This window comes from Scyliorhinus torazame, chromosome 6 (assembly GCF_047496885.1).
Source record: "Scyliorhinus torazame isolate Kashiwa2021f chromosome 6, sScyTor2.1, whole genome shotgun sequence".
NCBI lineage: Eukaryota > Metazoa > Chordata > Chondrichthyes > Carcharhiniformes > Scyliorhinidae > Scyliorhinus > Scyliorhinus torazame.
Window position 1 is genome coordinate 44,097,923 of NC_092712.1, and position 13,974 is coordinate 44,111,896.

Consider the following 13,974-nt stretch of genomic DNA (forward strand, 5'->3'; position numbering starts at 1 on the left):
CTCTTATGGACTGACCTCATTAACACTACACCCTGTATGCTTCATCCGATGCCGGTGCTTATGTAGTTATATTGTGTACCTTGTGTTGCCCTTTTATGTATTTTCTTTTATTTCCTTTTCATTTCATGTACTTGATGATCTGTTGAGCTGCTCACAGGAAAATGCTTTTCACTGTACCTCGCTACACCTGACAATAAACAATCGAATCCAATACAAACTGATCTCACAATGGTGCTGAGGGCAATGATGAGCTGCTGGCCTCTGATTGACTAACAACTCTCGGGGAGCAGGTGGAATTACCCCTTTGGGGTCCTTGATTCCAAGAAAGACCTGCCACTGGCCATTTAAAGTGCCTCATTAGCACTTAATATCTTGGGCTTTCTCCAAAGGAGGTCAAGCAGTGCTCAAAGCAGACCTCCCACCAACAGGGGGAGGCAGTGGCGGAGTGGTATTGTTGCTGGGCTAGGATTCAAGAGACCCAGGGTAATGCTCTGATGAATGGTAGATCATTAATTGGTAGAGGGTGAAATTCGAATTCAATAAAAATTTGGAATTAAAAGTCTAATGATGACCATGACACCATTGTCGATTGTTGTAAAAATCCATCTGGTTCACTAATGTCCTTCAGGGAAGGAAATCTACCGTCCTTACCTGGTTTGGCCTACATGTGACTCCAGACCCACAGCAATGTGGTGGACTCTTAAATGCCATTTGAGATGGACAATAAATTCTGGCCCAGCCAGCGAGCCCCACACCCCATGGGCGATTATCCCTCTTGTTCATGACTATTGTTCACCTGTTTGGGTGCACAAACCTGAAAACTGTCGCAAATTTTCCTTCACACTGATTGGGTTTTTGGGGGTAAATCTACCGCACTGCTCATGTCGGTTATCCTTCCCGGGTAAAATCAAACAAACTGACCAATTTGTACTTCCTGATCTCACACAGAGAGCCCGGCAGCAAAGGAGTGAAGCGGATGAAAGAAGGGAACAACTCAGCAGAACAAACAATACAGCACAAGCTGTGACGGATGTGAACAGGGTCGCTGAGCAAGGAAACCAGGTGAAAATGAAAACGCAAGAGCAGATATTGCAGTGCAGACTGGAGGAACTTCAACCCACTGTATACGCCGATAGCAGCTTTCATTTACATAACATCCCTAAAGCAGTAAAATGTCCCAAGATGCTTCACTGGAGCATTATTAAACAATAATTACAATGAGTCACATAAAGAGCTATGAGGCAAAATGGCGAAAAGCTTGATCAAAGACATAAGTTTTGAGGGCATCTTAAGGAAGGAAAGAGAGGTAGCAAGGCGGGTGTAAATTTCTTAAAGGGGTGCAGAAGCAGAGGGACCTGGGTGTAACTGTGCCTGTTCCCTAGTGGGCTCTACCACAAAAAAACATCTGCTCCAAAAAACATCTCTTAAACATTCCACAAATTCCTTTTCTTGGGATCCACTACCAACCTGATACAACACCCTCAATCCTGCAATGACCACCTCCCTTTTCACACTTGTCACCTTTTTTGCTCTGCCTGAGGGTGATGTTCTATTATTTTTGTTCTCTATTCCCCCTTCAGTTATTACACCTTCTAAGCTAACGCTCTGGTTCCCACCTCCCCTGCCATACTAGTTTAAATCCTCCCGAGTGACTCTAGCAAACCTCACAGCCAGGATATTGGTGCCCCTCCAGTTTAGATGCAACGTAAAACTCTCCAGCCCTGAGGTAGAGTCGGATAGTTACCCAAGAAATGCCAGACAGAAAAATACTAGTCTACCTCCAGAATAGCTGTACAATTGACACCATCCCACCACCCCAACTCCTTCCTCGATCCCGTGATCACCCGACTACCCCCAGACTCTAACATAACCATCCCAACAACCACACCCCCCAAGACCTGAACTTCCCCAGATCCCCCCGATACTCTGACCCAACCTAACTACACCCGCCACCTGACTCTCCCCGGCACCCTGACTTCCTAGACTGCTTGACACTCCTCACACAACCTAACTACCCCGTCACCTGACTCTCCCCAGCACCCTGACTTCCTAGACTGCTTGACACTCCTGACACAACCTAACTACCCCATCACCTGACGTCCCGATCCTCCATCTCACCCCCGCCCCCGCTGTTGTTCTCTGCTTTGCTTTGCCTGGATGGTTTTGATGCGTAGTGTTGATCAAAGTACAACAAGCTTTGTTAACAAACAAAACTACTTTATTTAACACTACTAACTGGATTCGACACCAATCCGAAAGAAACAAATAGTTGGTTGATAACACATAAACTACTCGCATCTACATCTAATCTCATTGCCAGCTTAAAGTACTATCTGCTCTCTCACTCTCTGTCTTCCTTCAGTCTGTCTCTAGCGAACCCCTCACTCCTTCTGCTACCACCTTCTCCAACCTTCTGTCCCACAAGGTTTAGCATCGTCCCTTATATACTTATACGACTAGCTCCCTCTAGCGGCTGTCTGTATACATTTCATTAACCCTTGCATTGCCTTCATGTATGATAATACTACACCCCCGACGTGACCTCCTCACCCGACCCAGTTGCCATTCTACCTGGTTGCCACCCTACCCCCTTACCTCACCCACTCGACCCATTTGCACATCTACATATCACTCACTCACTTCTTCACTCATATACTCACTCACAAACACACTGGAAGCTTCAGGACATTTTAGCTCTAACCAGAATAGGGCAGCTCATGCTGGGAAAGGGGCCATGGCTTCGGCAGAGATTCTCACTGCTGCTGCCTCCGAGGTTTCTCGAACTGACTGGGTTCCGTGGGCACCTCAGTCAGAAGCTTGGCCAGAGAAATGGGAGGAAGATGGAAGTGGATCGTTCTTTGTCTGGTCAGGGTCAGACGCTTACTGTTAGATTTGGGCTGACATGAAACAATCATAGAATTTGCAGTGCAGAAGGAGGCCATTCGGCCCATTGAGTCTGCACCAGCCCTTGGAAAGAGCACCCTACTTAAGACCACGCCTCCACCCTATCCTCATAACCCTAACTAACCTTTAGATACTAAGGGGCAATTTAGCATGGCCAATCCACCTCGCCTGCACATCTTTGGACTGTGGGAGAAAACCGGAGCACCCGGAGGAAACCCATGCAGACACGGGGAGAATGTGCAGACTCCGCACAGACAGTGACCCAAGGCCAGAATTGAACCCAGGACCCTGGAGCTGTGAGACAGCAGTGCTAACCACTGTGCCGCCCCTACAGACAACGGCCGGAAATCCCACCCACCTTGTTAGAAATGTGGAATTCTTCACTGTAACCGGCAACTAATGCCAGAATAATTGTTAATTTTAAACCTGAGATTGATGGATTTCTGTGAACCAAAGATATTCAGGGATATGGGGTGGAGGTGGGTACAGGGTGTTAGGTCACAGATCTGCAGTGATTTCAGTCAATGATAGAACCGGCTCTAGGGGCTGAATGGCCAACTCCTGTTCCGATGTTACCACATTCCAAAATGAGAACAAACAAGAATACTTGAATGCATTAACTTTAAAAACACGTGTGCTGCTGTTTTCTGAATGTATGTTTTGTGGTGATGTTCAGGTTTCATCTCTGAATACAAATCCCTCGAGACCTGTTGATACGTTAACTCCACCGGGGACTCTAACCTCACCAGCCCCGACCTCTCCACCTCCAGGTAAGAGAGGAAACATTCAAAATTAATTCTGCAAAACCACCAACCTTACCGTAACTATGAGCTACAGAGTCCCACTCTTGTTCAATTGCCTTTGCCCCAGGTACAGCCACATTTACATTGCCCTGCAAGCAGTCCAGTTTCTCTTTCCCACTCAGACAGAGATCCCACTCGGACAGCAGCTGTACCTGCCTCGTAAACACGATGGGATTATAAACACGGAGCTGTATCCATCCTGTGCACTTTGACCTGCTTTTGCTTATTAGGATTCTATAATCTCCTTGGCAGAAATAGCAGTACAAAAACCACATTCCCTATTACCCACCCTGTGCTGGCAACCAGCGCCAGAGGGAACGCCACTCAGCCATGTCACCTTTATTGAACAGATCCAAATTCCTCAACAGATACATTTACAGAAGAAGCAAGATAAACAGATAAAGAAGGAAGGAATAGGGTTATGACATCTATGTTACTTGATGGTCTCCTTCCTTTTGCTAAAACATAATTTTATGACTCTTTAAAGTAAAGTCTCCGTTGCCCCAGATGACCACAGGCTGCTTTCCCCTTTAAGGGTGGCGATTTAACCTGAGGATCACCACACCTCAGGCAAGGGAAGGGGCAAGGTTGAGAAGACTGGGCCTTTATGAAGAACCTCAGATGGTATGGGAATTGAACCTGCCCTGCTGGCTTTACTCTGCATCACAGCGGTCCAGCTAACTGAGCTAAACTGACCCCCGTCTCATCTCTGTTTATGTGTCTTAGAACCACAGAAGCCCTACAGTGCAGAAGGAGGCCACCAAGCCTGCACCAACCCTCTGAAAGAGCGCCCTACCCAGGCCCACTGCCCCGTCCTATCCCCGTAACCCCGCCTAACCTGCACATCTTTGGACTGTGGGAGGGAAACAGGAGCACTCGGAGGAAACCCACGCAGACACGGGGAGAAAGTACAAACTCCACACAGCTACCCACGGCCGGATTTGAACCCCGGTCCCTGGTGCTGTGGGGCAGCAGTGTTAGGCGCTGCCCCACCGTGTTGCTCAATGCTTCTTGCATTTTGAGCCCTCACTCGAGGTTCATGGTGTGAGGAGGACCTGTCTTTCGGAATGGTGGGTTAAACCAAGGCCCTGCCTGCCTTTTTACCATGAGGTCATTTGAAGAAGAGGCGAAGAGTTCGCCCTGGTGTTGTGACCAACATTTGGCCCTCAACCAACATTGGAAAGCAGATGGTTTGACCCTTGCCTCATTGCTGCTTCTGGGATCCTGTTCTTTGGGATCTTGCTCTGCACACATTTGTTGCCACATTCCTCTACAGTTACACTGCTCAAAGTATTTCATTAACTGTCTAATATTATAGGATGTTTGGGGGATGTGGCAGGTGCTATGGAAATGCATGCCTTTCTTTAACACATGGATTTGACACCCTTGTTTCTTTGTCAGGTGCTCCTGATAACTCCGAAAATAATGTGAATCTTGAAGACATCCTGTCATTCCTGCATCTGGATGATGATGACTATATCGATGTGACCTTGGAGGACGAGGAAGCCCTGATCCAGGAATATCTGGCCAAACTCAAAAACAATGACAAGGTGTTGGATGAGGATACACCCCCTGCCCCAAAGAAGCCGAAGGCTGCGGTGGTGATTAATGATACCCCAAAAGACACAGAAAGCAGCTCCGAGGATGGCAAGGAGGTAGAGGAAACCCTTATCCATGATTAACTGGCCAAGCTCACTAAAAATGGGAGATAGTTTGAGGAGGAGTTTCCACCCACCTCAAAAAATGAAAAGATTAAGATGGAGATTAATGTTTCCCCAAAAGATACAGAGATCTACATCAACCCAAGAGAGCAGCCCTTGCCCACAACGGACTCCAATAACCAATGTCCCCCTTATTATCTGTCTACTGTGCCTGGCCACGTATGTGCGCATCTTAATGAGAATGTTGCTTGCATGTGGCCTATTTGTTCTCTGCACTACACATTCCCAATTACAGTGAACATCAAGCAAGGGGAGTTGGTTAGATTCTCTCTTGTTGTAAATGGTACTTGCCTGATATTGTGTGTGGTGAATATATTTTTTTTAAATAGATTTAGTGTACCCAATTCATTTTTTTTCCAATTAAGGGGCAATTTAGCGTGTTCAATCCACCTACCTTGCACATCTTTGGGTTGTGGGGGCGAAACCCACGCAAACATGGGGAACATAGAACATAGAACATTACAGCGCAGTACAGGCCCTACGGCCCTTGATGTTGTGCCGAGCCAAAATGGAGAATGTGCAAACTCCACACGGTGTGGGGTGAATATTAATTGTTAGTTAGCAGCCCAAGCCTGCCCAGGCCCTGCTGCAGGCAAGCATGGACTGCTTCAGTATCTGAGGAGTCACAAATGGAACTGAGCGTTGTGCGATTGTCAGTGAACATCCCCACTTCTGACCTTGTGATATTAGGCCAAATCTAGGAATCCTTATCTTGCATGTTTTCTATCTGTGGGTGGAGCCAGAGGACATTGGTAGGGTGCTGAATGACTAGTCCACATCTCTCTTTATCCAACAGAATGAGAATGTAGGTATGGAACTCGGGGAGAGAGACTGCGAGGTTCTGGGGCAAATTGACATGCGGAGTGACATGGAAGTGCAGTTATTGGGAGGTTTAAAAGTGGATCAATCTCCAGGTCTGAATGGAATGTGTCCCAGGCTGCTGTGGGAGGCGAGGCAAGGGAGGAGATTGCAGGGGCTCTGACCCAAATTTTTAATTGATTTCTGGCTACGGGGAGGTGCCAGAGGACTGGAGAACAGCCAATGAGGTCCCACTATTTAAGAAGGGTTGTAGACATAAGCCAGGGAACTACAGACCAGTGAGGCTCACAACTGTGGTAAGGAAACTATTGGAGAAAATCCTGAAGGAGAGAATCTGGGCGGGATTCTCCAGCCGAGCCCGCCCGACAACCGGAGAATCCCACCTGAGGTCAATGAACCTTTCCATGGCCTGCATCCCCACCCCCCGTGGCGATCTAGCGGCGGGCGGGGTGGAAGAATCCAGCCCTCTATCTGCACTTGGAGAGGCACGGTTTGATCAGGGATAGTCCGCATGGCTTTGTTAGAGGGAGGTCATGCCTGACAAATTTGATTGAATTTTATGAGGAGGTGACCAGCTGTGTAGATGAGGGTCGTACATTGATGTAATTTATATACAATTCAGCAAATATACATCTCCTTAATCTGCCTTATTAGCCTCAAAAAAATACATTTGTCAAACACAATTTCCCTTTCATAAAACTCTATTGACTCTATTGCATCCTATTCAGGTCACCACGTTTTAGGGGGAATATGAGGCTATAAGAGGGATTCTCTCAGCCCACGCTTGCCGGAGAATCGCCGGGCCGGGCGCAAATCGCGCAACGCCGCCCCGACATCGGTCCGCCGATTCTCCGGTAAGCGGAGAATCGGCGCCAGTCGTGGGCCAATCTACACAGCCCTCCCCCGGCGATTCTCCCCCCGGGATGGGCCGAGTGGCTGTCCAAAAAAGCCCGAGTCCCGCTGGCGCCGTTCACATCTGGTCTTCCCTCGGCATCCATCCTGTTGGGGGCGGCCTGGTGGGGGGGGGGGGGGGGGTTGGGGGGGGGGGCTCCCACCGTGGCCTGGCCCTACATTCTCCAAGGCGGCCTTCAAGACACACGACAACGCAAAATCGCGAGCAGAAAGTCATAGCCAAGTTCCGCACACATGAGGACGGCCTCAACCAGGAACCCGGGTTCATGTCACATTACATTCGCCCCCCACCATACTGCCCGGGAAGCAGAATCCTACTAACTGTCCTAGCTTGAGACAATTCACACATCGATTACCTGTGATTATCACTCACTCCACTCACACTGTTTGTACCTGTAAAGACTTGTTTACCTGTAAAGACTCGCATTCCAACCATTCTTCACATTCCAATCTGTAATTATCTTCCATTGTGTCTCTCATATATATGCTGCGATTGTGAACCTGCCTCCACTTCACCTAATAAAGGACCAGCGCTCCGAAAGCTTGCGATTTCAAATAAACCTGTTGGACTTTAAGCTGGTGTTGTGAGACTTCTTACTGTGCCCATCAATAATGGACTGGAAAAACAAATTCTATCCTTGCTCAGTGAAAAGAAATCAGCCTGGAACTTAGATCATGCTCAGTTCAAAGTGCGTGTGGTCAGTTAGAAAACTGTGTTCACAGTTTAACTTTGGATGAGAACTATATACAAAGCGCAAAGAACAAAGAAAAGTACAGCACAGGAACAGGCCCTTCGGCCCTCCAAGCCTGCGCCGACTATGCTGCCCGTTTAAACTAAAATCTTCTACACTTCCTGGGTCCGTATCCCTCTATTCCTATCCTAATTATGTATTTGTCAAGATGCACCTTAAATGTCACTATCGTCCCTGTCATAATATACACCAGTATATTATGGTGCAGACACACACACGCACACTGATGGACATGCAGTGGGACCAAGCAGCATACGCAACACCGCAGCCAATCACCAGTGAGAGCACACGCACTATAAAGACAGGGGACAGGAGAGTTCCCGTTCATTCCAGTAGCAGCCAGCTCGGAGCACAGAGCTCACAGCCTGCAACACAGACATTCACTATGTGCTGAGTGCATCACCTGGTTAGGACTAGGCAAGGGTCAACAGTTAAAGCTGGTATTGCATTTACCCACAGTTCAAGTATGTTAATATAGTTAACCTTATAATAAAATAGAGTTGCACCACTTCCAGTGTTGGTGACCTGTTTGTGATCCAGAACACCCAACACATCATGGTACAAGGAGTGGTTGCATACTAGCACTTCTGAGACCCACCTGCAACTAATCAGCATTCCGGCATCCTGAAGTATGGAGAACATCAACCCGCCGCCACCGCTCCGCATCGCCGGCAATCTCGGGGTCAATTGGAAGATTTTTAAACAGCGCTTCCAGCTCTTCCTCGAAGCCACGGACAGGGAGAACGCCTCGGACACCAGGAAGATTGCTCTGCTCCTCTCCACGGCCGGGCAACACACCATCCACATCTTCAACTCCCTCACATTCGCAGACGACGAGGACAAGACAAAGTACAAGACGGTTCTCCTCAAATTCGATACCCACTTCAGCATAGAGGTCAATGAAAGCTTCGAAAGATACCTGTTCCAGCAGCGCTTGCAGGGTAAGGACGAGCCTTTCCAATCCTTTTTAACACACCTCCGCATCCTTGCGCAGTCCTGCAGCTACGGGCCCACCTCCGACTCCATGATACGCGAACAGATCGTATTTGGTGTTCTGTCGGACCCCCTGTGTCAGCAGCTCCTCAAAATTAAGCAACTCATCCTAGCGACTGCCATTGAGACCTGTGTCCTGCATGAAAATGCCACCAGTCGGTACTCCCACATACAGGCGGCTGAAACAGCGCAGCAAGGTCCCCACGAGGCGGAACGGGTCCAAACAACTGAACACCTCCAAGGCTGCAGCCTGGATGAGGGCGGCCATTTCGCACCTTTTTCGCGGCCTCCCGCCCTTGTACGCGCCAAACGAGGGGACGGTGAGGTGGAGGAACGTGATGCGCAGGCGCGCACCGCGCAGGACCGCACCACGCATGCACGGTGGCGCAATGTGCGCACTGACGTCACGACGTGCAGCAACTGTGGCTCCGCCCATTTAAAGCGGCAATGTCCTGCAAAATCGCGACAATGCCTACGCTGTGGCAGACTTGGCCACTATGCTGCCTGCCGTCAAGCAGCTCAGCCTGCCAATTCGCATTGCTTCAGCCAGCCTCGCAGGAACGTTCGGGCAATTCAACCCACGTTCACCGAGTCCGATTCCGACGTCCCGCAGATCAGTGACACCAAGGACCCGAGGGAGCCTTTTCGAGTCGCTGTTATAACAAAGAACAGGCTGTCCCGAATCAAAATCACCAGCTGCTGTCGGTGCACAGCATTGATCCAGACGACGAGTGGTGTGCCACCCTGACGGTCAACCGATCCCAGATACGATTCCGCCTGGACACTGGTGCTTCCACTAATCTCCTAGCGTGGTCAGCCTTTCAGACCCTTGGGGTTAAACCAACCATTCTTCCATTGACCTGCCAGCTAGTGGACTACAATGGCAACGTCATTCCTGCTTCCGGTTCATGCCAGCTCGAAGTGACGCACAACTCGCGAAAAACCATCCTTCCCTTTGAAATCGTGGGTTGCTCGAAGACTCTCTGCTAGGCGCACAGGCGTGCAAACTCCTAAAACCCGTTCAACGAGTACACTCTCTCTCTCCAGAGGACACGTCTGCCTTCCAGGATGCGGACTTCAGGGCGCAAGTCAATGCCATCATCGACCAGCACCGCAACGTTTTCGAAGGCATGGGCAAGCTTCCACACACTTCCATACACAAAATCCTGCTCAAACAAGACGCCACGCCTGTGGTTCATGCACCTCACAGAGTCCCAGCACCCCTCAAGGACCGCCTCAAGCAGTAGCTGCAGGACCTCCAGGACCAAGGAGTGCTCTCCAGAGTGACGGAACCAACCGACTGAGTCAGTTCCATGGTGTGTGAGCTCCGGATCTGCATTGACCCAAAGGATCTGAATCGCAACATAATGAGGGAGCATTACCCTATCCCCAAGCGCGAGGAGCGAGGAGATCACGTGCGAGATGGCTCGGGCCAACACCTTCACCAAACTTGACGCCTCAAAAGGTTTCTGGCAAATTCAACGAGACAGGTCCAGCAGAAAGCTGTGTACCTTTAATACCCCGTTTGGCAGATACTGCTACAACAGGATGCCGTTTGGGATTATATCAGCATCAGAAGTATTCCACCGCATCATGGAGCAAATGATGGAGGGCATTGAGGGTGTGCGCGTCTATGTTGTCGACATCATCATTTGGTCCACCACCCCGCAGGAGCATATCAGTCGCCTCCAGCGCGTTTTCAAACGAATACGGGACCAAGGCCTTTGCCTCAACAGAGCCAAATGTTCCTTCGGCCAGACGGAACTCAAGTTCCTAGGGGACCACATCTCCTGGTTGGGTGTGCGGCCGGATGCGGACAAGGTGGCAGCCATCACGGCCATGCAGAAGCCAGCGGATAAGAAGGCGGTCCTCCGATTTTTGGGCATGGTCAACTTCCTGGGGAAGTTCATCCCCAACCTCGCCTCCCATACCACAGCTCTCCGGAACCTGGTCAGGAAGACGACAGACTTCCAATGGCTTCCCGCCCACGAGCGCGATTGGGAGGAGCTTAAAACCAAGCTTACCACGGCCCCGGTATTGGCATTTTTTGATCCCAGGATGGAAACAAAAATTTCAACGGATGCCAGCCAATCCGGCATTGGGGCGGTGCTCCTGCAACGCGATGAGGCCTCATCATGGGCCCCCGTTGCATATGCGTCACGTGCCATGACCCACACGGAACAGCGGTACGCGCAGATCAAAAAGGAGTGCCTGGGCCTGTTGACTGGGGTCGACAAATTTCATGATTACGTGTACGGCCTCTCCCAATTCACTGTCGAGACCGACCATTGCCCGCTAGTCAACATTATACAAAAAGGCCTGAATGATATGACCCCTCGCCTCCAGCTCATTCTGCTCAAAATCCGGTGGTACGATTTCCAGCTCCTATACACCCCGTGTGACCCAGAGGGGTTCGTCTGCCAGGTTGACGCTCATGTGGCCTTCACGGCCTCCAATCTGCCGGCCATGGATGAACGCCTTATCCACATTCACCGCGAGACTGCGGCTGACCCCCTACTACAGCATGTCATGCGCCACATGACGGACGGGTGGCTCAAGGGCCAATGCCCGCAGTTCTACAATATCAGAGACGATCTGGCGGTAGTCGATGGTGTCCTCCTGAAGCTGGACCGCATCGTGATCCCGCACAGCATGCGCCAGCTCGTTTTGGTACAGCTACACGAAGGCCATCTTGGCGTGGAGAAGTGCCGACGGAGGGCCCGAGAGGCTGTGTACTGGCCCGGCATCAATAGAACATAGAACATAGAACATAGAACAATACAGCGCAGTACAGGCCCTTCGGCCCACGATGTTGCACCGAAACAAAAGCCATCTAACCTACACTATGCCATTATCATCCATATGTTTATCCAATAAACTTTTAAATGCCCTCAATGTTGGCGAGTTCACTACTGTAGCAGGTAGGGCATTCCACGGCCTCACTACTCTTTGCGTAAAGAACCTACCTCTGACCTCTGTCCTATATCTATTACCCCTCAGTTTAAAGTTATGTCCCCTCGTGCCAGCCATATCCATCCGCGGGAGAAGGCTCTCACTGTCCACCCTATCTAACCCCCTGATCATTTTGTATGCCTCTATTAAGTCTCCTCTTAACCTTCTTCTCTCCAACGAAAACAACCTCAAGTCCATCAGCCTTTCCTCATAAGATTTTCCCTCCATACCAGGCAACATCCTGGTAAATCTCCTCTGCACCCGCTCCAAAGCCTCCACGTCCTTCCTATAATGCGGTGACCAGAACTGTACGCAATACTCCAAATGCGGCCGTACCAGAGTTCTGTACAGCTGCAACATGACCTCCCGACTCCGGAACTCAATCCCTCTATCAATAAAGGCCAACACTCCATAGGCCTTCTTCACAACCCTATCAACCTGGGTGGCAACTTTGAGGGATCTATGTACATGGACACCTAGATCCCTCTGCTCATCCACACTTTCAAGAACTTTACCATTAGCCAAATATTCCGCATTCCTGTTATTCCTTCCAAAGTGAATCACCTCACACTTCTCTACATTAAACTCCATTTGCCACCTCTCAGCCCAGCTCTGCAGCTTATCTATATCCCTCTGTAACCTGCTACATCCTTCCACACTATCGACAACACCACCGACTTTAGTATCGTCTGCAAATTTACTCACCCACCCTTCTGCGCCTTCCTCTAGGTCATTGATAAAAATGACAAACAGCAACGGCCCCAGAACAGATCCTTGTGGTACTCCACTTGTGACTGTACTCCATTCTGAACATATCCCATCAACCACCACCCTCTGTCTTCTTTCAGCTAGCCAATTTCTGATCCACATCTCTAAATCACCCTCAATCCCCAGCCTCCGTATTTTTTGCAATAGCCTACCGTGGGGAACCTTATCAAACGCTTTGCTGAAATCCATATACACCACATCAACTGCTCTACCCTCGTCTACCTGTTCAGTCACCTTCTCAAAGAACTCAATAAGGTTTGTGAGGCATGACCTACCCTTCACAAAGCCATGCTGACTATCCCTGATCATATCATTCCTATCTAGATGATTATAAATCTTGTCTCTTATAATCCCCTCCAAGACTTTACCCACTACAGACGTGAGGCTCACCGGTCTATAGTTGCCGGGGTTGTCTCTGCTCCCCTTTTTGAACAAAGGGACCACATTTGCTGTCCTCCAGTCCTTTGGCACTATTCCTGTACCCAATGATGACATAAAAATCAAAGCCAAAGGTCCAGCAATCTCTTCCCTGGCCTCCCAGAGAATCCTAGGATAAATCCCATCAGGTCCCGGGGACTTATCTATTTTCAATGAGGACATCGCCAACACAGTGCTCAACTGCCCCACCTGTCAGCGGTTCCAGCCGGCCCAACCACGTGAGACCCTACAGCCCCATGAGTTGGTCATGTCCCCTTGGTCTAAGGTAGGCGTTGACCTGTTCCATGCGCTTGGCAGGGACTATGTTCTGATCGTAGACTATTTTTCGAACTACCCGGAGGTCGTACGCCTGCACAACATCACATCATCAGCGGTCATCCGTGCCTGCAAGGAGACCTTTGCTCGTCATGACATCCCACTCACTGTGATGTCGGACAATGGCCCCTGCTTCACCAGCCAGGAATTGTCCAACTTTGCCAGGAGGTACAACTTTGTGCATGTGACATCCAGTCCACTGCATCCCCAATCCAATGGCAAAGCGGAAAAGGGCGTCCACATCGTCAAACGGCTCCTCTGCAAGGCTGCCGATGCAGGATCCGACTTCTACCTCACCCTGCTGGCCTATCGTTCAGCCTCAGTCTCCACGGGCCTGTCGCCAGCCCAGCTGCTCATGGGTCGCACCCTCAGGACCACGGTGCCGTCCATTCACATCCCAGACCTCGACCGCGTTCCGGTCCTTCAGTGGATGCAACAGTCTCGTGCACAACACAAGGCGGCGCATGACGCTCGGGCGACTGATCTCCCTGCTCTGGCGCCGGATGACAACGTCCGAATCCATCTTCTGGAGGGTGACTGGACTGCAACTGCTGTGGTTCTTCGGCAGGTGTCTCCCCGCTCGTTCCTGGTTCGTCT

The 13,974-nt window shown here is 50.0% G+C and overlaps 1 protein-coding gene across 2 annotated transcripts in view; it reads left to right on the forward strand.

Annotated features, from left to right (window-relative positions):
* The window catches only part of LOC140424771 (NEDD8 ultimate buster 1-like), a 169,652-nt gene that overhangs the window by 135,593 nt on the left and 20,085 nt on the right, over positions 1-13,974 (forward strand). For both annotated transcript variants that reach the window (XM_072508160.1, XM_072508161.1), the window contains exons 12-14: positions 949-1,062; positions 3,581-3,674; positions 5,109-5,362. In XM_072508160.1, coding sequence (XP_072364261.1) covers positions 949-1,062; positions 3,581-3,674; positions 5,109-5,362 — 462 coding nt within the window. The remainder of the gene's footprint in view (positions 1-948; positions 1,063-3,580; positions 3,675-5,108; positions 5,363-13,974) is intronic.